Source organism: Lucilia sericata, unplaced genomic scaffold (assembly GCF_015586225.1).
Source record: "Lucilia sericata isolate MDLA Ls3-8-SP2 unplaced genomic scaffold, ASM1558622v1 Contig000235F_arrow, whole genome shotgun sequence".
Classification (NCBI taxonomy): Eukaryota; Metazoa; Arthropoda; class Insecta; order Diptera; family Calliphoridae; genus Lucilia; species Lucilia sericata.
The window spans coordinates 182,501-207,985 of NW_023994262.1; the positions used below are offsets into that span (position 1 = coordinate 182,501).

The 25,485-nt window shown below is 32.5% G+C and overlaps 4 protein-coding genes across 7 annotated transcripts in view; 2 read left to right on the forward strand and 2 right to left on the reverse strand.

The window, feature by feature from the left end:
- LOC119602498 (serine-rich adhesin for platelets) overlaps window positions 1-7,604 on the reverse strand; it is a 55,297-nt gene extending 47,693 nt beyond the window's left edge. For 2 of the 4 annotated variants that reach the window (XM_037954050.1, XM_037954047.1), the window contains exon 1: window positions 7,405-7,603. The gene's annotated coding sequence lies outside the window, so the exon portion shown is untranslated. Of the gene's footprint in view, window positions 1-3,938; window positions 4,170-7,404 lie in introns of those variants that run through there. The other 2 variants (XM_037954048.1, XM_037954051.1) reach the window with 2 other exon arrangements.
- Window positions 7,605-9,624: 2,020 nt separating this feature from the next.
- On the forward strand, window positions 9,625-10,790 carry LOC119602507 (26S proteasome non-ATPase regulatory subunit 14). The gene is given in 3 exon segments (XM_037954072.1): window positions 9,625-9,645; window positions 9,647-10,390; window positions 10,457-10,790. Coding segments are annotated over 3 exon segments (927 nt in total). The 3' UTR covers window positions 10,619-10,790.
- Window positions 10,791-11,469: 679 nt separating this feature from the next.
- LOC119602511 (thioredoxin reductase-like selenoprotein T homolog CG3887) lies at window positions 11,470-12,749 on the forward strand. Its single transcript, XM_037954078.1, has 3 exons — window positions 11,470-11,765; window positions 11,830-12,118; window positions 12,228-12,749. The coding sequence occupies exons 1-3, from the start codon at window positions 11,611-11,613 to the stop codon at window positions 12,387-12,389; spliced, it is 606 nt and encodes a 201-aa protein (XP_037810006.1). The 5' UTR covers window positions 11,470-11,610; the 3' UTR covers window positions 12,390-12,749.
- Window positions 12,750-14,709: 1,960 nt separating this feature from the next.
- LOC119602510 (collagen alpha-1(IV) chain) lies at window positions 14,710-24,956 on the reverse strand. Its single transcript, XM_037954077.1, is given in 16 exon segments — window positions 14,710-14,994; window positions 15,065-15,963; window positions 15,966-16,139; window positions 16,142-16,207; window positions 16,264-16,278; window positions 16,281-16,826; window positions 16,829-17,230; window positions 17,302-17,952; window positions 17,955-17,996; window positions 17,999-18,750; window positions 18,824-18,894; window positions 18,896-19,321; window positions 19,386-20,336; window positions 20,550-20,598; window positions 24,516-24,621; window positions 24,693-24,956. Coding segments are annotated over 15 exon segments (5,325 nt in total). The 5' UTR covers window positions 24,536-24,621; window positions 24,693-24,956; the 3' UTR covers window positions 14,710-14,733.
- Window positions 24,957-25,485: the final 529 nt, after the last annotated feature.

Below are 25,485 nucleotides of genomic sequence, written 5' to 3' on the forward strand. Positions count from 1 at the left end.
GATGGTATCTTTTTGTATGTATTTGGATGGAGAAGTTGCAGTTTTTGCTTTGTACAACATATGAATGTTAAATTTTCAACGTAACATCTTGATTAAAGACAGTCAGTGAGTCGTCTGCCAGACACAAGAAACAGCCAAACGCCTACATAATGAGATTTTTCACCTTTTTCTTTTGGTATTTTAATTTATTTTGATTTTTTGCAGTATTTGTCAGCCGTTTTCTTGCAAATAGTGAGTGGGTCATATGCAAAAATTTGTATCTGTTGTATAGGGAGCTGTTAAAATAATTATAACAGTGAACAATGCATAATTTAAGAAAAAACTTATTTAAAGTGAAATTTGTAATTTACTGAAAAAAAAATATCTTGTCGTTGAGATATTTTCTACAGATTTCAAATAGACAATATGCAAACATCATTTTCACATCATTATTGTTGTGGTTGTGGCAATCATTATAATCAAGTTTCTAATAATTAAAATCTTTTTTTCCATAACACATCAATTATTTTGAGAAATTTAAATGTTTAAAGAAATTTAAAAAAGAAATGTGTAAAAAAGACAAAAATCTTTTAAATAAAGTCAAAGATCTTTTTTAATTTGTTTATTTTCAATCTAACCTTTATTTATCTAATTATTAATAATTCATAAAAAAGTCTTTATTAAATTTTTATAATTTCAATTCTTGACCCAATTTTTTTACATTTCCGTTGCTAAAATGTTAAAATCGCAGTTTAAACACAAAAGTCTATTGTTTGAAAAAAAAAAAAATCAGCCAGTCAGTCAGTAACTCAGTCATGTACAATCTCTATTTATAAGTCATGGGAATCGAAATAACAATGATAAAAATAAAATTAAAAAAAAACAGTTAAAAAACTAAATTAAATTATAAGCGAATTTTAATCGATTATAATCCGCTAAATTTACAAATTTACCGTTGCAAATATTTATCTAAAGTAATGTTTGCAATTATTCGATTGCAGCATTTTTATCCGCTTAAAACAAAAAAATTCCCAGACAAGATTTAGCTTTTAAAAGGAATTACCATAACAGTTGTTAATGGTTTATACCCAGCAAACAAAACAAATCAAACTTTTGCTATGTTCACACTATAACATATTTGACAAAAGTGACGAATGTACACGGATCGCTTGATTTGGCTTCATAACGACCATCACTTTTTTCTTATTGTTGATAGTATAAACTTAAACCTTTATAGTTCCAAGTCCAAATCATATCTTTAAAAAACATGAAAAAAAAACTTTCTGAATAATTTCAAACGACTTCTTCAATCACTCTCTTCTTATCAACGACTTCTTCTAGATTTGGTAAGTTGGCAGAGACACTAGACTCAATGACTCTCTTCTTATTGTCGATAAAACAGACTCAAAACTTTATATTTCCAATCCCAAATTCGATGTTTAAGAAAACATGAAAAAAACTTTCTGAATAATTTCAAACGACTTCTTCTAGACTTGGTAAGATGGCAGAGACACTAGACTCAATCACTCTATTCTTATTGTCGACTCAAACCTTTATATTTATCAGATGTTTATTGACTACTTTTAGATCTGGTTAAGGAGGCAAGTTACAGGGATCTTCTGATTTCGGTACTAACGAAAATCACAGATAATCGAACCTGGGTGATGCTAATTACATTACTTTGGAAGTAATTAAAGTTTTACCAATTACAATGGCTTGTAATTGTAATTTTGAAAGTAATTATTAAATTTTTGCTTCCATTACTATTACTCCTCTTGAATTATATAATTGTAATTGGAATATTTTGTATTACAATTACTTGTAATTACAATATATTGCAATTATGCTACTGTAACAGTTTCGCTATAGTTGGAAGCTCTTCCTTGAGAAAAAACTTCCGCTGCCAATTCCAATTATCGTGGAAACGACAAGCAAGTACTTAAAATGAATTACTTAATGTAATTACTCTCGCCAAGACTGCAGATAATTGAACCTTAAAACTTATTATTGTTATTATTTCAAAGTTTACATTTTGCCAATATTTACACTATGCGTATTCACCGATAGTAGCTATTTTATTTATATTTTAATAATAGTTTTAAATAAACTCATAAATCTGCACAGAAAACAACACATTTTTTTCAAGAAAATGTGTATAGAATTTATTATTTTTTTAGACCTCGACGTCTTAAGTTTTTTTTTTAAAAAAAGAGCGAAACTCATTTAGCATATTAAATACAAATTCGCAATGAGTTTGTTTTTTTTTCTTTTAAGATGACATCAACCAAATATAGTCGTAATATATTTTACAGAAATTTCTCCTTTCTTTGTGTGAACTTATGGCCTTTCTGTGAAATGGTTTTTAAAATTTAAAGCAGAGTAATACAATACAAATCATTTGACTTTAGCAAAAACCATGATAATGGTCGAATAAGTAGAGTTAAAGAGTTCAATATGACCTGCAGTTGCAACTGTGTATATTGTTTAATTTAAACTTTAATTGAGCTAGGAAAGAAGCTCCCTAATTTGGGTTATCAACCTAGTCCCATATACTACTCAAAATGAGCTTCAATCTTAGCTCAGTATACTATTAATTTTCAGGATGCGAAATCAACTTTTGCTTCTCGTTGTCGATTATGACACAATTCGGTCAACAACTTCGTCTTTAAGGTATACTAAAGCTTGAGAGTTAGACATCTAGTCTGAAATTTGTTTTATATCGCAATAGTAACATTCGTTAGGGCAATAGAGGGGTCACTTACTCATTTGTGCAGCCCTTTGGTTCACCATTGGTGGTTAAGTTCTCGTATAAATCTTAATGTTCTAGTCGATGGAGAGATTCAATATTTCATTAGGCGATAAAAATGTGCCGGCCCTAATACAATTCAAAGAATCTACAGAATCCCATCTCATTTTTGCCAAGAATGTCCTGGTGATATCTAAGTCCAAATTATCCGTTATATAGTCGCGTTAATTATCTTGTTAAGGGGCAAAAGCTTTTGTTATTTACCCTTTGTCAGCGTTATGAAGTCTTTTGCCTCTCTGAGTCCTAATATTGACTCGCACTAATGAAGAAATTAGGAGTCAACATAAGAACCATATTTTTCCCCAATGTATCTTTAGGGAATAGCAAATAATGTTTATTGTCCAATAAATGGGCTCGGTGCATTTCTTTTTTCCAAACAATTTACTTCTTGTTTGTCTTCACTTCGCTATATCCTCTCTTTTAAGGTCTGTTGTATTTCAACTGGTCAGACATTTTGTTCGAAATTGTTTTGTGCCATATCGTTCAAACAAATCTTATCAACAGGAAATATTTGTGGAAATGTTAAGCTTACTTCCTTTGACAAAACTAGTACGACTTAAATCCAGAGTATATTGGATCAAGCATGTATACAATTTTGTGGGTCCCAAGACCGATAGCTCTATGTCGTACAAGCAGACAGACAAAATCAATAATCGTTTAGTTGTCTTATTGACAGGAATTCAAGAACATTCCAAACCTGTATATTACAATATCTTACAATCCTACCCATTGTGTGCTAAAGAGGATCTTGGTTACATAACGTAAACATATTTATTAAATCGGCAACACTTTTAAGACCAGTTACTCTAATATAATATTCATATTTCTTATTTTCAACACCCTGTACTGTAAATGCAACCAAATAGCAACGTAAAGGCGTCGAACATGGATATTTCGTAAATAATATTTGCGGTATGCCTCACGCAACCACAATATACTTCGTAAACCAAACAGACAGACAGACAGCTTTCATATTGTTAGTGAAACTGACAGACAGTCAGGCAGTCTAGCTTACAGGCCGACTTAAAAATGTAATGGGTTTCAATTACAAACATTTTTATTTCACAATCAAATGTTGGACTAATCTGGTTAAAAAGACGGTTAATTTCAAATTTTATAAATAAAACTAAATTTGCAAATTTTTAAAACTTACCTTGAATTTAGTTTTGTAGTTAGATTTATAGTTTTTCCTAAATAAAATTATAAACCATATAAAAATGGTTAAAAAAATAAATATTTTAGAATTTAATTAAAAAAGTTTTTGTTCTTTCTTTTTTTAAGAGTTTTCAAAATTTAAAAAGATAATTTTTTATGAAAACTTAAAATTTTTTGTTTATTTTTAGAACTTTAAAAAAAAACATTTAAAAGTATTAAATAATTATTTTTTTTTTTGTTAAGAAATTTTCAAATATTTAATGTATCTTTAGAATAAATAAAACTAAAAAGAAATAAATTTAAGTTTTTTTTTTTTTTATTTATATTTGTATTCAACACACTTGAACAAGAAACAAAATGCAACTGAAAGTTGGCCACAATCGTTTTTAGCATTCAAGCGATTCCCATTCATTATTAACAAACAAAATGTATAAAACTTTTGTTAATGTTGTATAAAATAATAATAAAAACAACTACAACAAACGCAACAAGTCAAGAAGTAGAAACTACAAAGACAACAGCAACAATAATAACATAAAAATTAACTCTAATAATTTTTATAATGTACCATTTTAAAAACAATAACAATTGTTAAAAAGAATTCTCTTTAGAGTTTAAACTAAAGTTTAAAAAAAAATAAAAACCAACTAGAAAAAATAACATCATTAATATGTGACTTTTGGTAATAATGAACCAAAATATAAATGAAAAAACTAACGAAGGGGACTAGACTGTAATAATGTAGTAAATACTAGCTGACGAATGAATTATTAAAACAAAAACAATCTAAAAATTAAGCCGTAGAGAGAGAGCATGAGAACACTAACTAACAGATAGTTTAAGAGAGCAGTAGTTTAAATTTGTTAAATGTATAATGTAAATGACCTATAAAACCGGGTACTAAAAAGATTAAGCCGAAATAAAATTGCTGCATTTTATTTCGTTTAATTTATTTTAGTTTTTGCAGTTTCCTAAACTCGTTAAAGATATATTTGAAATCTTAATAAAAATACCAATAAAAATTAATGTTTATTGAGGTACTACGATGATTTTGGGCAAATTTAAAAGGCGAAGATAAATTGTGTTAACTGGTTTAAAATCTTTTTAAAAAAATTAGCACAGATAGCAATCAGCACTTCCTTAGCCACACTGATTTTGTTTACTAGGGGAAATGATATGATTTAATGGCTTCAAAGAAATGAGATATGTATGTATAGTAATTGGACAATTGACTCTATTTGGAATTATGTCACTTTAATTATACCCTTCACCTTGGTGAGAATTGCATGTATATAAGTTTTCCTATTCCAAATATATTTAAATAATTATATTCCAAGTACTCTTAGAAAGCGAATTTAAAATTCAGCATCTATATTTTCTATAATTTTATAAGATTGATGGATCTACCTATCTATCTATCTATCTATCTATCTATCTATCTATCTATCTATCTATCTATCTATCTATCTATCTATCTATCTATCTATCTATCTATCTATCTATCTATCTATCTATCTGTCTATCTATCTATCTTTCTATCTTTATATCTATCTATCTATCTATCTATCTATCTATCTATCTATCTATCTATCTATCTATCTATCTATCTATCTATCTATCTATCTATCTATCTATCTATCTATCTATCTTTCTATCTTTATATCTATCTATCTATCTATCTATCTATCTATCTATCTATCTATCTATCTATCTATCTATCTATCTATCTATCTATCTATCTATCTATCTATCTATCTATCTATCTATCTATCTATCTATCTATCTATCTATCTATCTATCTATCTATCTATCTATCTATCTATCTATCTATCTATCTATCTATCTATCTATTTATCTATCTATCTATCTATCTATCTATCTATCTATCTATCTATCTATCTATCTATCTATCTATCTATCTATCTATCTATCCATCTATCTATCTATCTATCTATCTATCTATCTATCTATCTATCTATCTATCTATCTTTCTATCTTTATATCTATCTATCTATCTTCAATCAATTCCAATTATAAATGTTATTTAACAAACCTTTCACAAACAAAAGTAATTTTCAAAACATGAAATAAAAGAACTTACCAGATTTTAAATTCGAAATGGGTGTGCTTAGATCATGCACCAAATTTAGCACATTTAAAGTACACACTAAAATGTACTTAATTTGCTTTAATCACAATAAAATAAATCTCATAAGTTTATTCCCTTCACTTACGGTTTTTGTTTTATTTTTTCTATTTCAAATTTATTTTCGATTTTTTTTTTTTTTCGTTTTTGCATTGTTGTTAGTACTTTATTTTCGAAATTACATACGTTACGCTATACAACCGCAAAATATATACTTTTCAAAAAATGTTAAAGTTAAAACAAGCTTGTAGTGATACGTGTACTCCTCCTACTTCTATGTTTTTAAGTTAAAAAGTTATCAGCAAGAAAATCGTCTGCCTCAACGTAAAGAAAAACTAATAATAATGAAAAACAAAAAGTGAGAAGATGTATGGTAGGAAACAGAATTTCTCAATGCTTTGTATAAGGAAAATAATAAACATTTTAAATAAGTAAATTTATATTTTCGATTTGGTAAACTCTGGTTTAAACGTTAAACAATTGAAATTCCAATAACTTGTGGTAAATAGTTTAAAAGTGAATTATTTAAGCATGAACTTTGCTTTAGTTTAAATTGAGTTTTTTGTTGTTGTTTTTATGTATATGCAAGTACTAGCAAGTAAATGTACATAAACATTTTGTACTGTTGTAATTTAGAGAAGGTGTAGTTAGTTAATTTATTTCGCAGGGAGTTTATACAAAATATGTTTTAGAGCGAATGAAGATTTTAACAATTGGATTAGCAGTATTTCGTGCTAAATATTTAGAATTGCTATTACATAATGAATGTTTTAAATTTGTAAAAGAGAATTCATCGTGAACATAATCGAATTAATTTTGAAATTGGAAAAATAAAAATAATAATTAAATAACTAAAATTACTTCAAAAATAAAAGCTTTAAACATTTTTTCGAATATAAACCTTTAAAATTGCGAACATAACTAAAAGGCTTTTTGAAAATTGTTATAATTTTTTGCCCAGGGATGCACGTCCAATCACCGCCAATCTATTACAACAACAACTTAGCCAATCTGAACAAGAAACGTACTGTAAACAAAGCCAACTATTAACATAGATAAGAGGTAAAAATCCATCAACTTATTGCAGGATATGAAGGAGAAGCATTTATTTACAGCAATTTTAAGTTTGGCTGATTGGCTTATAGAGTGCTAAAGCTACTCTTCGCACATCATTTCAGGGAGCATTTTTTTAATCTACCTAAGACTAGCTGGCAATGACCCGTAACATTTTTAAAGATGATGAAGTGTTCATACTGCTAAACTAGACAGCTCAGTATGTGCTACTTATAGTATTATGTATTTTAAACATTAAACTTACCCAGAATTCATTTTCTTAAAGATCTTCCAAAGATCCATTCCATGAAGAAAAGTCAGCGGTGTTTGATGTTTTTTTTTTTAAGTCACACATTTACATCACTGCAAAATAAGTTTTTTTAATTTGTATCCCTCGAAAACATTAAAAAGTCCATAAAAACATTCAAAACTCTTTAAATTCTTGTTAAATTTTCCAAATATCTATTACAATGCATTTTTACAACAACAATCCTTAATTTTCCCCCCCTAATGTTTGACACAAGATCACAGGGTAGGCAAGATATATTAATTATAGCTTGGTTTGACATATAGAAATTATAACGGTAATATATTTACATTATAAAACAACCATGGTAAATTACAAAACACACAAACAACCATATACATTTTTACGCCTACGCTTTCGTAAAATAGACATTTTACACAAAATTCACTTAAAAATTTATATTTCCAACATTTATTTATCATTCAATAAATAATTAATTTTATTTAGTTTAATTATACCCTTAATTTATGTTATTTTTATTTATCGATGCTAAAAATATAAACCACTACCATTTGATTTGTTTACAAATACCTTTTTAAGCAACTCTTATGCTAAATTGACATTTTTTTCTTTTACTGGGCAGGGTGCACTTATAAGGTGAAGTCAATTCTACAAAAACAACAAAAGTAGATAAGATACTAGGGTTCTATAAATCGACTTTCGAATAATCGAACAATCGACTTTTTGTCGAAAAAAGTCGAAAAGTCGAAGTCGACTATTTTGTTCCAAAAAAGTCAATAAATCGACTATCGTCTATGAAAAAAGTCGAAATGTCGACTTTGTAAATAAAAGTCGAAAAGAGTCGAAAAAAGTCGAAAAAAAGTCGAAAAGTCGGAAAAAGTCGAAAAGTCGGAAAAAGTCGAAAAGTCGAAAATAGTCGAAAATTTTAAAAAAAGTGGAAAAGAGGTCAAAAACTCTAAAATAGTCGGAAAAACTCGAAAAAAATAAAAAAATAGTCGAAAAAAGTCGAAAAAAAGTCGAAATAAGTCGAAAATAGTCAAAAAGTCGTAAAAAATCGAAAAGTCGAAAAGTCGGAAAAAGTCGAAAAGTCGAAAAGTCGACCATTTATAAAATACTAAAAGTCGAAAAGTCTAAAAGTCGACTTTTAAATAAATGAAAAAGGTCGAAAAGTCGAAAAATCGACTTTTCATAAAATGGAAAAAGTCGAAAGGTCGAAAAGTCGACTTTTAACTAAATGCAAAAAGTCGAAAAGTCGACTTTTCGTTTCAACTATAGAACCCTATAAGATACTTCTGTCAAAAAATTTACCGTGTTTTTTTAATTTACCTTAGAAAAAAACAATCCCACATGCCCAAAAATCTCTTTACGTAAAGTAAATATGTATTATAAGATAAAATTTATTAAAAATTATACATGAATTGAAAAATAGAATATTATTTATTATTTACTTATTAAAAAAGTAAATAAATTATCAATTAAAATAACAAAAAATTAGTATTAGATTATAAAATTGTAAGTATGTAGTAGCAAAAATACAAATTATATACATATTATTTTTTATCAGTCAATATTGGGAACTTATAATACCGTGTAGATCTCTACCATTGTCGTATAAGAAATATATAATGATCTTTATAGAAATGTGACCAAACCACTACCATGGAAAGTTGTTAAAAATTAAGATATCTATGATAAAATCAAGTTTTAATAATTTTATTTACAATTGTGGATGTTTGTACTCTCAATTGATTAGTAAAAAGTTTCCTATAATTGATAAAATAGATGCATATTTAAGACAAATAGTTTGTGCAATTTTTGAGTATTTCGCATAAATTTACTACGGATTAAAATGATTATAAAATTTATTTATTAATTTTTTGCTCTAAAAATATAATGAATCCCTAGAATGAATTCTGGCAACTCTCAAAATAAAAAAAAATGATCAGCTGTTGAATTGACTTCACCTTATGAGTGCACCCTGTTACTGGGTTTACACAGCCAGACGTCGTTGTTGATTACTTGCACATTTGCAAACTGTCAAAAAACAAGCTAAACTAAAAGAAGAAAGAAGAAAAAAATTCTGCTGTGTTGTTTCGAAAAAGAAGCAGCAAAAAATTATTGCAAATTTTTTAAGTAAAAACCATATTAAAAGGTAAGTTTTGTGTGAAATATTATAATAAAGATAAAAAACTAAAAATTCGTATGCAAATTATTAGCATGGATCGTTTATTACGTTTGGGGCGGCGCTATGCCTCAAGCTCCACCACCAACTGATGCTCCTGTAGTGGATACTGCTGAACAAGTTTACATTTCCTCTTTGGCTCTATTGAAAATGTTGAAACATGGTCGTGCTGGTGTACCCATGGAAGTTATGGGCCTTATGTTGGGTGAATTTGTCGATGATTATACCGTGCAAGTCATTGATGTCTTTGCTATGCCTCAGACGGGTACCGGTGTTTCGGTAGAAGCTGTAGATCCTGTATTTCAAGCCAAAATGTTGGATATGTTAAAACAGACTGGCCGTCCCGAAATGGTGGTAGGTTGGTATCACTCTCATCCTGGTTTTGGTTGTTGGTTATCCGGTGTCGATATAAATACTCAACAGTCATTCGAGGCTTTATCCGAGAGAGCCGTTGCCGTAGTAGTAGATCCCATACAATCGGTTAAGGGTAAAGTTGTTATAGATGCCTTCCGTTTAATCAATCCCAATATGTTGGTATTGGGTCAAGAGCCTCGACAAACCACCTCCAATTTGGGCCATTTACAAAAACCTTCAGTGCAGGCTTTGATACATGGTCTAAATCGCCATTACTACTCGATAAGTATCAATTATCGTAAAAATGAATTGGAACAGAAAATGTTATTGAATCTACACAAAAAATCCTGGAAGGATGGTCTTACTCTGGAGGATTACAATGAACACTGTTCGATAAATGAGAATACAGTACAAGAAATGTTGGAATTGGCTAAGAATTATAATAAGGTATGTTTTGTCTTTTGAAAAGGAAAAATAAAACAAACATTAATTTGGATTTTTTGTTACTTTTAGGCCTTGGAGGATGAAGAGAAAATGACTCCCGAACAGTTGGCCATTAAAAATGTGGGCAAACAGGATCCTAAACGTCATTTAGAGGAGAAAGTTGATAAGGTTATGCAAAATAACATTGTTCAATGTTTGGGTGCTATGCTTGATACTATTGTTTTCAAATAATTTATGCATTTATTTTTTGCAAAACAAAATTTTCTTAAGGCCTTGAAGGCTTATTTTCTTATTTTCTAATCTTTTGTAATAACGAACAGCAAACAAAAATATGAAACACACAAAAGAATTAAGCATATTTTAAACTTTAATTTAAATAAAAACAAAGAAATTATTTTATAAATTTGTAGTTTAAAAATTGTGTTAGTCTTCTATGGGTACAATTGCTTCTATATATGTACTTGTTCTGTCGCACACATAAATAGGGAAGTAATGGATTTGTGTCGATTTGTGGTCTGTTTTTTGTTTTCTGTAAGCCCTTAATATCTTCGGGTACAAATCATTTTTGATCAATCTTCCAGATATGCTTTAGACATGTTTTCTATTTAAAACCAGCAAAATAGGTCCCCAAATAACGAAAAATATTATTTGAAATATCATGGTCTGTGTGAGTTATAGATAAGCCAGTCCAACCATTACAGATAGCGATGATTTAGCGAAGCCATTTGAACTTTCTAAAGATCCAAGATATCATTAGGATATAAATCAAGAATAATTACATTTGACATGTTTTCTAGATCTTTGATATAAACAAAATCGGTACATAAATATCTGATATATAAAAACTTCGAAAAAAGTTATTTTAAATTAAAAGCTAATCATTATGTATAACAAACTCTATAAAAACTTTGTTAAATACTTTATTTTACATTTTTGTATGTTTTAGTTTTTTATATTACTTATGAACTCTAGAAATCGCAAAAATATAAAACTTTCCTAATACCACACACATTTCACAATTCCTACATGAAAACCCTACATTTTGTACTAAAATTTTGCAACTCTGTTGCTTAACATGAATAGGAAAAAAATTTGACAACTAATTGTCAAATATCATTAAAAGAAAAAAAGTCGTGTAATTGATTGATTAAATTGCTTTTTTTTAATCATTTGGTGAAATTTTTCCTCTTAATCTCTTTAATAAAAATTAAATCTACAAAATAATGGGCTTATTAGGAGGACGCAACATATCGCTGGCATTTTGCATATGCATAGCCTTTGTCTTGATTGGCAGCATAAATGTAGAGGCCGAAAAAGAAATACCGACAACAAAGTTTGGACAAAATGTTGGGGGACCCACCATGACTTTCTTATATTGGTAATTTTTACCACAAAACACAAAATTAAAAAAAAAACAATGAACAACATTTTTAAAATTTCAGCTATTCCTGTGGCTATCGCAAAGCTTTTGAGGATTATGTTAACATACTATCAGAGAAATATCCACAGATTTCAGTGACAGGTGGCAATTATGATCCACCCGGCATGAATATGTATTTCTCGAAATTGATATTTGCTGTGAAAATCTTACTCATTGTTGTGATAGTATCATCTTTTGATATATTTGGAGCTATTGGCCAAGCCACTCCCAGCTGGTGGCGTCATTTGCTGGACAATAAGTTGTATGCCTGTATGATGATATTTTTCGTAGGCAATATGTTAGAAGGCCAGGTGGGTTTATACAAAAAAAAAAAACACTTATCTATTTATTTACCTTTGTGATAACAAAATTATAACTATCTTTTAATTGTATTACTACTTTGCTTATCTTTTTTTTTAGTTGGTTTCTTCCGGAGCCTTTGAGATTTCATTAAATGATGTGCCTGTTTGGTCAAAACTACAAACTGGTCGTATACCCGCTCCCCAAGAGCTTTTCCAAATCATCGACAATCAACTGCAATTTGGCGATAAAATTCAAGAAAATCCCGAATTTGTGAAATAATAATTAACTTGTAGCTGCGCTTGCAAAACAGCACATTTGTAACAATTTTTAAGACTTCATCAGCAAATTTATCAAAAGAAATTGTATTTTGTTTATTTTTTTTTAATGTTTAGACTTAGGTTTAAATGCAAATATTTCTTTAGACCCTCTTCCTAGTGTCTGTTGTAAAGGAAGTGTAAACTTACGTTTTAACATTAAAGATTTGTAACTTTTCAGTTTTCTCCCATTTTTAGTTAAATTTTTCTTATCAAACCTTTATTGTTCCTTGTAACTGTAATTTTTAAAACGTATTAAACATTATAAATCATTTTACCCTTTTTTGTAAAATAAATAGTTAAAATAATGGGATTAAGTTTAAAATGTTGTTTTGGATTTTTGTTAACGAAATCGAAAATAAAAGATAATAAAAGAAAATTAAATAGAGGAATATCGAATAAAGGGTACGAATGGTATTTTTGAAGGAAAGGACTAAATTCAACTTGACATTTATGAATTTAAAGGCTGGTAAGATCATCTCATCTTAATCTTGAGTTTTTTTTTAAATTTTCAGAATATTTGAATGCAATTTCTGAATTTAAGCTTTTTAGTTATATTCGATAAATCGAAGTTAAGTTCGAAAAATTATGAGGATTGATAAAACTTTTTTAGTTTTATTTGAGAACTTTTTCTAAATTTTTTGTAATTTCGAACTGGAGAATTTTGAAATAAATTTTCAAATTTTCGAAAAAATTTAATTTCGAAAACATAAAATTAAATTCGAAAATCTGTAAAAATATTATTTTAGTTTTATTTGAAACCAATTTCGAATTTGAGGATTTTAAAAATGGAAGAAATTAAATTCGATAATGTTTTGTTAGAAAATTATCTAAATCTCTTTAAATTTTCAAATTTAGAGTTTCAGAAAATAATGTTTGAAAATTCCAGAGAATTTATATAAAATACTAATTTAGTTTAATTTGGGACCAACTTTGAAACTTTTTTAATTTCGAACTCAAAGATTTTGAAAATTTAGAAATTTTCATAATTTTTAATTTAAAGCATTTCTCAACATATCGGAATTTAGACGTTTTAGTAATGTTCGAAAATTCGAATTCGAAAATATTCGGATTTTCTTAAAATTTGCACGATTTATAAAACATTTTTCTATGTAATCAGAATTTAAGTTTTTTAGTGATTTTCGAAAATTCGAACTTATATTCGAAAATTTTCGAAAACTCTTAAAATTTTCTTTAAAACATGAAGGTTAATAAAATTATATTCTCGGTATTATTTGAATATAATTTTAAACACTTTTGCATTTTCGAACTTAAGGATTTTAAAAATTTTCATGAATTTTGAAATAATATTCAAAATCTTCAAATTAAATGCCAAAAATTCAAGAATATTAAAAAAAAATACATTGTTTCATAATTTTAACTTATTAGTGATGCTCGAAAATACGAAACCGAATTCTAAGTTAGGTTTGAAAATTTTCAAAATCTCTTAAAATTATGAAAATTCATAAAACTACAATTTTAGTTCTATTTGAGAACAATTAGCAAACTTTTGAAATTTCAAACGTTATACTTTGTTTCAAACATTAGGATTTCGAAAATACTTTTAAAATTTTAATGGATTTTCAGAATATAAGCCTTTAAAGACATGTTCGAAAATTCGACCATAAGTTCGAAATTTTTAAAAGAGTAGAATTGTTTTGTTGATTTGGAAAAAATTGATTTCTTTTGTGTAAAACCTTTAGTGAAAAATCAGTTATTTTAAATTTTTTTTATTATTATTTATTGTATATCTTTCTTTTGTTGTTACTTAAGTTTAAACACTAAACATTAGATTTATTACAAAAAACATATTAAAAAAAGAATTTCATAAATTCGTTTAAATGGCAGATAAGAGAATGTTGTTGTTGTTGTTGTTCGATTAAATTTTCTTTTTATTTCACATATTTTAGTTTTATTAAAAAAAAAAATGCTTGGAAATAAGCAAATTTTAATTATTTTTGGTATTCGTTTACTTAATATTTATAAGAATATTAATTATTATTATGTATACGTAAATATTATTATAAAACATTAATTATTTCTTATTTTGTTTCTTGCATTTAATTAAATTTATCTCTTCTTCACTTTTTATTTATTTATATATATTTAAGGAAACGGTTTAAATTGAACTTTCAACTGGTGTGCAGTACGAGAATAAAAAATACATTAACTGGGACTTCTTAAAACACTGGGAGAGAGGGAGCACGAGAGGAAGACAAAATTTATTAATAAGTAGGAAGAGAGCATGGTGGGGGAGTGGAGAAAAAAAACTACAGATGTTTGTATTATAACTGCTAGTTGTTGAATCTCTATGATGAGTTCTTAATACAAACTTGACATCTTGAGACCTTTTGTAGCAGATTGCCAGCCTTAAGGGTCTCCATAGCGGGTCTTTGGAATTGTTGGTATTCTTCCATAGTGACCATCCAGAAACTGGACATGGTCTCGTAGAAGTGGCAGTGACCTTTGCCGCCGTTACACTCAATGAAGGGTGTGGTGCGGAAATCTTGTAAGCAGGAACCAGGTGAGGACATATCTTGACCACCACCTCCATTACCTGCGGCAGTGTGCTGAAATATAAATTATATCGTTAAATAGAAATACACAAATTGTCGGATATATGAGATATGAGAAACTCACCATCATGAAACTGTAACCGATCCAGAGACCTTCCCAACCATTTGGACAGCTTGGAATGTCTAAAGATTGACTGTGAATGGAAATGACATTTGATGGAGCCTCGCATACGGTACAACGAGAAATGTAGTTGCTGACATCTTGAGCTGGAACTGGCATCATTGGCAAAGGTGCCGATGTGGTCAACCAGAATGATTTATCGTTTCTGGAGGCATAGTTGCAAATATTGTTGGCACCGCAAGAGAGTACGGGCAGAGTAGAGAAGCGACGTACACAAGAACCGGGGGAACCCAAATCTTGGTTGTGGGCATAATCGTTACCATCGACGTACATGAGAGAATAACCAGTCCACAATTCAATGTGGCCAGGTTCGCAACGTGGTACTTCTTCGGATTGACTGTGTTTGACCAATAAAATGCCGGTAAGATAATCTTGGGCAGCAGTGCAAGGGGCACCAGGTTCACCCTTAGGACCGAGAGCACCGGGAAGACCTTCGCGACCCATGGGACCAGGAAGACCTTGATCACCCTTCATACCGGGACGTCCAGTGGGACCAGTAAGACCAATTAAACCTTGATCACCCTTTTCACCGCGTTCACCTTGCAAGCCAATCAAACCACGAGGACCAGGAGCACCACGTTCACCCTTTTGACCGTCTCTACCAGGATAACCAGGTTCACCTTTAGGACCGGGAGGAGGTACCATACCAGGTTCACCTTTATCACCCTTAGTACCAGGTTTACCATCGCGACCGTTAATACCAGCAGGACCAGGATAACCCTTTTCACCGGGAGCGCCAACAGGACCAGGCAAGCCATCGAGACCACTCATACCCATATCACCCTTCATACCAGCACGACCAGGTAGACCAGGGGCACCAGTGAAACCTAAATCACCCTTTCACCCTTTTGTCCTTGGAAGCCAGGAGGACCCATTTCACCCTTAGGACCGGGATAACCCATATCACCCTTAATACCTTGAACACCGGGCATACCGTCATGACCATCTCTACCAGGTTGACCTACTAAACCGCGATCACCTTTAGGACCTTGGGGACCAGGAACACCAGGAGGACCATGGCACCAGGAGTACCTGGAAGACCAGGCAAACCCTTGTCACCCTTAAGACCAGCAGGACCAGGAGCACCTTAAAAAAAATAAACGTTAGGAATGCTAATTGGGCCGAAACTTCCTGAAACTTACCTTCACGTCCATTTTACCAGTACGGCCAGGCAAACCCTTTTCACCCTTAATTGTCAAACCAGGAGCACCAACATCACCTCTGGGACCCATATCACCCTTCATGCCGGGGAGACCATTCAAACCAGGAGCGCCAGGTGGACCAGTCATACCGCGATCACCTTTAGGACCATTGAAACCAGGTGCACCTTGATTACCCTTAAGACCCATAGGACCAGGCAAACCAATTAAACCAGCTTCACCCATTTCACCCTTGTCACCCCTGATGGTGAAAGGTTTAGCATCTAAACCAGCGGGACCAGTCAAACCACGTTCACCCTTAGGACCAGGAGCGCCAGCGAAACCAGGTAAACCTGGTTCACCTCTTTCACCCTTGGCACCATTGATACCGGAATAACCACGTTCACCCTTGTCACCCTTAAGACCCATGTAACCAACTGGACCAGGAGCGCCGACTTCACCGGGTTTACCATCCATACCAGGAGCTCCGGGAACACCAGGAAGACCCATTTCACCCTTAGCACCCTTGGCTCCCATAAGACCAGGCAAACCTTGGTCACCCTCATACCTTGGGCACCATCACGTCCATTCATACCATCACGACCACGATCACCCTTCTCACCAGGAAGACCGGGACGTCCGTGCATAGCAATACCAGCAACACCCTTTTCACCTTGCATACCAGGAGCGCCAGGAAGACCATCTTCACCGCGTAGACCAGGTGCGCCAGGTTCACCCTTTTGACCCTTTTCAGAAGCATCACCAGGTTCACCACGAGGACCCATTTCACCAGTGAAACCACGATCACCCTTTTCACCATCAAGACCGGGAATACCGTCAGCACCGGGGGGACCAACTGGACCTAAATCACCCTTAACACCCATCAAACCAGGAGGGCCAGGAGGACCTCTAGGACCAGTCAAACCATCCCTACCAGTTAAACCACGTTCACCTCTGTCACCCTTGGCACCTATATACAACATAATTAGGATGATGAATTAAAATAGTTTTCCAATCTTTATGTAACTTTAAATTACTTACCGGGAATACCAGCTGGACCAGGAGGACCACGTTTACCAGGTTGACCGGTAACACCGGGGGAACCTTTGGGACCATCATTACCAGGAGCACCGCGTTCACCCTTCAAACCAGGCATACCGACCAAACCGGGATTACCAGGTTCACCCTTTGCACCATCACGACCTTGTACACCATCAACACCAGGAATACCGGGAGGACCTTGTGGACCGGGGGGACCAATTGGACCCATATCACCCTTGGCACCATCAACACCAGGCATACCAGGGGCACCAGGATAACCAGCATCACCCTTGTCACCAGGATAACCAGGAGGACCGTCTTTACCGGGGGGACCATAATTACCAGTGGGACCACGTTCACCTTCTCACCGGGTTAAACCAGGACGACCTTGAGGACCACGAGGACCAATACCAGCAATACCCATTTCACCCTTTTGACCAGGAGCACCAGTTCTACCGGGAGGACCATTGAAACCATCTTTACCGGGGTTACCAGGAGCACCAATTGGACCTTGGTTACCCTTTTCACCACGAGGACCAGTCAAACCACGAGCACCAGTTGGACCTACTGGACCTTGTGGACCGCGTTCACCTTTCTCGCCAGGTCTGCCAGCATCACCCTTTATACCTTGAACACCTTGTGGGCCAGGATTCCTTGAAGACCGCGATCACCCTTGTTGCCTTTAGCGGGTACTGAAGCATATCAACAGCACAGGAGCCAGGTTCGCCCTTTTCACCTTGGGGTCCAGAGAAACCTTTGTCACCCTTGGCACCATCAAAACCGGCACGACCAGTGTCACCCTTAATGCTTTGACCAGGAATACCATCAAGACCATCTCTACCGGGAGTACCAGGAGTACCGTCAGAGCCGGGAGGACCCATAAAACCTTTGTCACCCTTGGCTCCCATTTCACCTTTTTCTCCGTTTCTGCCGGGTTCACCTCTTTCACCACGTTCACCCTTAAGACCAGCGGGACCAGGATAACCACGTTCACCCTTGTCACCTTTCTCAGCTTCGATTTGGTTCAAGTCAATAAGAGCATCTTTACCAGGGGGACCATATGGACCAGGGGCACCAGGAAGACCATCTTTACCCTTTTCACCAGGAGCACCGGGAGGACCGGCAATACCATCAGCACCGCGTTCACCAGGATAACCACGTTCACCAGGAGGACCACGAAGACCAGGTTGACCAGGAGCGCCATCAACACCGCGTTCACCTTTGTCACCCTTTTGACCATAAGGACAGCTTGAGCATTTACCACCAATATCACCTTTAGGACCCATGTCACCTTTTTGACCGGGGGTACCAGGACGACCGGCATCACCCTTTTGACCAGGGGCACCAATACGACCAGGAGTACCAGGACGACCTAATTTGGAGTCACCAGGAGCACCGACATTACCAGGGAAACCGCGTTCACCCTTTTGACCCTTTGCGCCTGGCATACTAATTAAATTTTAAAACAACATTGTAACAATCACGCATTAAAGTCAAACATAAGAATAAGGTTAATATTTACCCAGGAATACCATCATCACCCTTAAAGCCTCTTTCGCCATAGCCAGGAAGACCAGCCTCACCCTTTTGACCTTTCAGGACCTGGTGGACCAGTGTGACCAGTAGGGCCTTGAGGACCCATTGAACCTTCACGACCTGGATTACCTTTCTCACCCTTTTCACCGGGAGGACCTTCAACACCATTGTGACCAGGAACACCGGGACCACCTTTAGCACCAGGCAAACCTTGGGGACCAGGAGGACCATCAAAACCATCCAAACCTTTAGGACCGGGAGCACCAGTGTAACCACGAGGACCTTTAGGACCAGGAGCGCCAGGGGAACCACGGCCACCACCGGGGGGACCAGGAGGACCAACAAGACCACGTTCACCAGGTTGACCGGGACGACCAGGTTCACCCTTTTGACCGGGTTTACCAGGCAAGCCATTCAAACCAGTATCACCACGATCACCCTTTTGACCGGCAGGACCAGGAGGACCATAGCTACCTTGACGACCCTAAATTTAAATAAATACAGCAAATCAGTATGTAAGACGAGGAAGAATTCTTAAAATTTCTTACTCTATCACCGGAAGGACCAGGAAGACCTTTTTCACCTTTCATACCATCACGACCAGGTTCACCTTGGAAACCGACTTCGCCCTTTATGCCAGCTGGGCCAGTATCACCTTTGTCACCCTTTTCACCACGTTCGCCGCTGTACGTTTCTTGTCCAGTCAATTTATGTTTGCGAGCAGGTTCACCCTTTTGACCCTTTTCACCTTTCTTACCGGGTTGAGGACGAGCAAAGCAGGGAGCACCCTTTTCACCCTTTTGACCACGGTCACCACGTTGACCAGGAGGACCATATGCACCAGTATCACCACGATCACCCTTGGGACCAATAGGACCCTCGGGACCAGGATTACCAGAACGACCAGCAAAACCAGGTTCACCCTTCTCACCCTTAGCATAATCACCATTTTCCTTAGCAGGTTCACCTTTTTCACCCTTAGCACCGGGTTGACCAGGATAACCACGAGGACCAGTCATACCGCTGAGACCGGTAACACCAGGTAAACCTTTTTCACCATCACAACCGTCTTTACCAGGAATACCAGGGGCACCGGGATTACCAGCAATACCCTGAATACCGGGCACACCAGCCATACCGGGAATACCAGCTGTACCACGTTCACCCTTAAGACCACGAGGACCTTCTGGACCGGGATCACCCTTTTGACCCTTGTCACCTGGAGGACCTTCGGGACCGGGATAACCAGGCATACCCTTGGGACCGGGAGCACCGATGGCACCTTGAAGACCACGGTTACCTTTTTCAGCAAAACATTTTGGTATGCAACCGACTGTACCGCTAGTACAATTTGAGGGTACTTGACCGGTACGGGTGGTTGTAGCGCTATCAATTACAGCATAACTATCATCAATGGGATTTCTGGGAGTTTCGACTTCAGGTCTATAATGTTTGGCGGAGTTATAGATAGCTCCAGTATCGGCAGTTTTCCAAAATTGCTTTAATAAATTAATACAAACGTGAGTTTTTTAACTATTTGGATTTGAACTTAACAAAATTAGAGTTATGGCTTTAGAATTGTATTTTACATTTTAATAAGATAACTAGGAACGAAGTTTTGTTGGATTTCATTCAGGTAAAATTTATTTATTTCAAAATGGGGGGTTTTTCTTAATTTGGTTTAAAATAAATTATTTAGTATTTCTACTTACAGCATTAATTCCCACTAACGCTCCAGCTAATACAGCGGCAAAAAGTAGCCTGAAATTTATAAGAAAAAAAAATAATTATGAATATTTAGGGATATGCCTAATATACAATTTTAACTCTATAAATTTCAGTGAAAACGTATAATGCCGATAAAGTTCTAATATTTTGAAAGAAATGTTTATACTGGAGTCGATTTAGCCATGTCTGAACGTGTGGATGTTGAAATCAGTTTTGAGAAGACTCCAGATATCTGCAAGATTCGAAACTTCAATAATTCTATCAGACATGCTTTTGGGAATAAGTCCATACATAACGGAGATATGAGCAAATTTCTAAACCACCACATAATAGTTTTCACATTCTTTTTTCAGCTATTTAAACGAATTTTGTCACGGTTTTCAACCATATAAGAATCGGTTCAAAATTTAATATAGCTCCTATACAAATTTAAGTAATCCCGCAAAATGGTATTATTATTGTTAATAATTCCCTCTATTACCACAAAATTATATAAAATATCAATAGAAGTTGTATTACTAACTAAAACCGGTATCCATAATTGACCATAGCTCCCATATAAGACCCTCTTCCGAAAATCAATTAAATGAACATAATTGATTAACATAACGTCATAAAATTTAACACTAATATGTTGGACGAATTATTTATCGAAATTTTTTCCGGATCGGCCCATAATTATTTGTCATAGCTTCCATATTAATAACTCATTAATTAATAACAATGTCGGAATGTAATATATTATATGACCCGATATCATTATTAGTTCATAAGTTATGTACATTTAAGCGATTTTCACAAGTGGACTTTATATAGAAGCTATGGTCAGTTATGTACCATTTCTATTTCTATGTATTAGATTTTCTTTCCTGATGTTAGATTTATATATGTAAAATTTTGTGTTAAGAAGTTTTGAACCGATTTAAATAATTATGAAGAAGGTCTTTGGGCTAAACTTGTTTAATTAGTTCTCTGAAAGAAATTTATCAAGAATGAAAGAAAGAACATAATATTTCGCTTATATATTCGTTATTTATGGACCGATTTTGCTGTTTTTAAATAGGAAACTTTTCAAAATCAAATCGGATAGCATTATTGAGGAATTGAATTTCAAATATATCTGCTGTCTTCAGAAAATTGCATCCCACTAAGTGGCCCCAAAGCACTTAAAGGAAATGGTCTTAGCTAACTTTTGAGCAAAAATATACAACAAAAAAGTCCATTTTGAAAAAATAGGGGAAAATTAAGTGCCAAATATTGAAAAAATTTTATTCTTGAGTTAAAAAATATTTTTTTTTTTGATAGAAATCCCATTCGCATCTCATTATGGGACTTAAAAGTCCTTCAAGGAAATTGTATAAGCTTTCTTTTGGAAAGAATAAAGAAATAGCTATCTGAACTCCTTTGGACAATTTTTGCTAGAACCAATAGGTGAAAAGTTACACTCATTGGAATTAAACCCTGTATGATCAAAATGTCCAACTTTGACCCCCTCTATGTAAGGCAGTTCTTGAACGATAGAGCTGAAAAATTGTGTCTGATCTACTATCCAATAATACTAACCTTAGTGCAAATTTCGTCAAAATCAAATTTTTTGAGTTGGGTCATTTGACATGAAATTCCCCATATATATAAGTATTTCCTCATATATCTATCTATATAGCTAAAAAAGTAATGTTTGTTCGTAATCGATAAGGTCCAAAACTACGGTAACTAAAAGGATAAAATTTCAAATGTGCCTTTCCGGGGTCGTGGGATGTGTTTCTGTGAAGCTAAACCGCAGGACCCAATTTTTCTAAATTGTAAGAGTTCTTAGATCCTTGTATGAAGAGAAATATGGGTTAAAATTACGACCGAAAACGCGGACCAGGTTCAGCTAGTTTCTTATAAACATATTAGGTTAGAATTTTATTAAAAAATTAATACCAATTTGAAATAAATGACGATTAGCTTGATTTTGGGTAGAGAGGTCCTTTATTAGAGCTTTAGTTAATGGTGGACCAACCACTACAGAGTTTGGCTGCACAATTTTCTTACAATAAATCATTTATGCATTTAGCTATATATGTCGATATTTTAAAGCTATTTATTGGCGACAAACTGATTTTTGAAGGAGGGGCATAATGCTAGGTCTAGGGTAAAATATGAATCTTGATATACATGTGTATGTATGTATGTAAGTATTTCTGTGTAAAATATGAGGAGAACTTGTATGCACCATATCTCAGTGAGTGATCTTAGTATGATCTATTTTATTGAAATTTTGACTGTTTACGGAAAAATGGGTTAGGTCTTCCGAGTCAAAAATATTAAGTGTAACAAATTTCATTGAATTATTTTAAAAATTGCGTCCTGTAGTTTGACAACAATGACAAATTATACGGACAGACGGGCGGACATAGCTTAATTAACTCTGAACATAATTGGTGATGTTGGGTATAAAAATAAATTTATTAAAAATTTAAAATTCTAATTTATCGAAAATTTTATTAAATAAAATTAAAAAAATATCGAATATTTAAATATATAAATGACTTATATAGATTTTATTTTGATTCGATCAGTTTGTTTTAAGTGAAAAGTTTGAGAAAATATTTTAAGAGTTTTCGTTTTTTTTTTAATACTCTTTAATTCAAGAGAGTTTTTGAGTAAGTCTCCTTTTCGTAAAGAATGACAAATTAAAGAGTTCTTTTTTTCAATTTAAGAGAGTCCACATAGAGAGTTAAAGTTGTTAAGAGAATTTCTCTTTATTTGAGTAAAGAGTGAAAAGTAAGAGTTTGCAAAAAAGAACACACATTTAAATTTAAAATATCTAAACAATTCTATTTGATTTAATATAAAATCGAAAAGGAAATCGGTTCAAAGGTGAGACAATATATTTTGAAAATTTTTTATTAACAATTGAATATTAAAAAGAGACAATTTGATATTTAAGCGTTTTTTTTTCAAATGATATTTAATGATTTAGTTGATCGTTTAGCTGATAGCTTTTAATACAAAAAAGTTTGGAATTGTTTAAACATTATAATAACAAAATGTTTCTAAGTTAAGAAAAAACTCTGTGCCCAAATTATGGCATACGATATCGATTGAAATCTCATTTGAATCTAAATGGAGATTTCGATCGATATCGTATCGGCCATAATTTGGGCCCTGTTTATGTGATCGTTCGTCATCGATCCTCAACATCTGTAAACTCTTCAAGCCTAGGAATTGTTTAAATGAAATTTTTATTAAAAGTCTGCAGTAGATTTTTATTAAAGTTAAATATTTAAACTTTACTTTTGTTAAAAATTATAAATAATATTTTTTTTTTTTAATTTATAAAAAAATGGGGAAAATAATTGTAAGAAATTTGTTTACAAATTATTTAAACTTTCAAATATTTGTAAATTATTCAACATGAAAAAAAATTTGAATGAAAATCTTTAATTTTTTTTAAAAAGTTTGCAAATTTTTCGAATTTAATATGATATTTTTAAAAATACAAAAATAATATTTAATTTTTTGTAATTTTAACAAACAAAAAATATTCAAAATTTTGAATATAACTAAATAATTTACCATAAAAAGGCAAAAAAATTGTCCAGAATTGAAATCAAAAATAAATAATTTTGAATTAAAATAAAATATTTAAAAAGAAAATTAAAATATTAAAAAAAATATTGAAAAAATTTTTAAATAATTTGAATTAAAAATAAAATTTTATTATGTTTTCAAAATAAATGAAGTCTATATTTAATAAATTCTGAAAGAATAAGTTTTGTAGGAAAATTTTGTTTCATAAACTTTTGGGATTGAAAACTAAATTCATACAATTTCGAAATATTTCATAATTACCAAATTTAAGTTTGAAGATTAAAGTTAAATTTTTCACTTAAAAAAAATTCTTTGCACAAATTTTCAACACATTTTTAAACAATTAAAAGATAAATATTTTCAAAACTTACCGCTTCCAGAGGGGCTCCATGATACCCCAATTTTGTATACGTATATATTAGTTTCCTTACAGATCCCGCACGGATTTTAATTAAAAAATATTATGTTTATAACCTCCTAAAATAAAAAAACATTAAAACACTTAAAGAAAAACTTTAACACTTTTTAAAATTTTCGTTAAAAATTACTTTATAAAGTTAGTTTCTTTTAACAAAATCAAAAAATTAAAAAAATAAAAAATTTTTTTTTTTTTTTCAAAAAAACCCCATCTACCCCCAACTTTTTGCACAAAAAAAGTAAAACAACAAAAGAGGGAAGAATGATGGATTTTTATGTTTTCTCTAAACTTATATATAAAGCGTGTCGATCTGACTTTATGAATCGACTAGAGCGTACTGATTTGCTTAGAATTTTTGTTTGAATAAAGCAAGTAATAAAAAAAACTGTTTAATTTTTTTTTTTTTTTTTTTTTTTTTTGATTGTTGTACGAGCAGAAGTAATGCTACTACTTACTTGCGAAGGCACAATACGACTAATTATAGTATAAATTCCAGTCAACAGTAAAGCATCTCAGACAAATAGAATACACGATCAACAAAACTGTTAGTTGTATTATTAAAAATGAATATATTGCTCAAATACAAAAAAGAAAATGAAGAACAAGCTGACAAAAATAAACGATGTTACACGATGTACTCGTACTTACTCTCATACTCATACACTACTCCTTTTACACATAAATCAGCATATGCATGAACTCGTATACAATATGTGTGTGAACACACACACACACACATCAGTAATCAAATCTTTAAAATGAATGAAAAACACGAACGATCACTTGTTTTCTTGTACATATACAGTTATTTACACATATTGACGACACTTACACTCACTCGTTTATACTCTACATAAGCCGTTTTTTTTTTGTATTATTATTTAAATGTTTGTTATTGTTTTTGTTTGATTATTATATAGTTT

Coding starts and splice junctions, on each gene's coding strand:
- LOC119602511 (XM_037954078.1), top strand. CDS start 11,611: ATGGGCTTATTAGGAGGACGCAACATATCGCTGGCATTTTGCATATGC. Junction 11,766..11,829: donor ACCATGACTTTCTTATATTG/GTAATTTTTACC, acceptor TTAAAATTTCAG/CTATTCCTGTGGCTATCGCA. Junction 12,119..12,227: donor GCAATATGTTAGAAGGCCAG/GTGGGTTTATAC, acceptor CTTTTTTTTTAG/TTGGTTTCTTCCGGAGCCTT.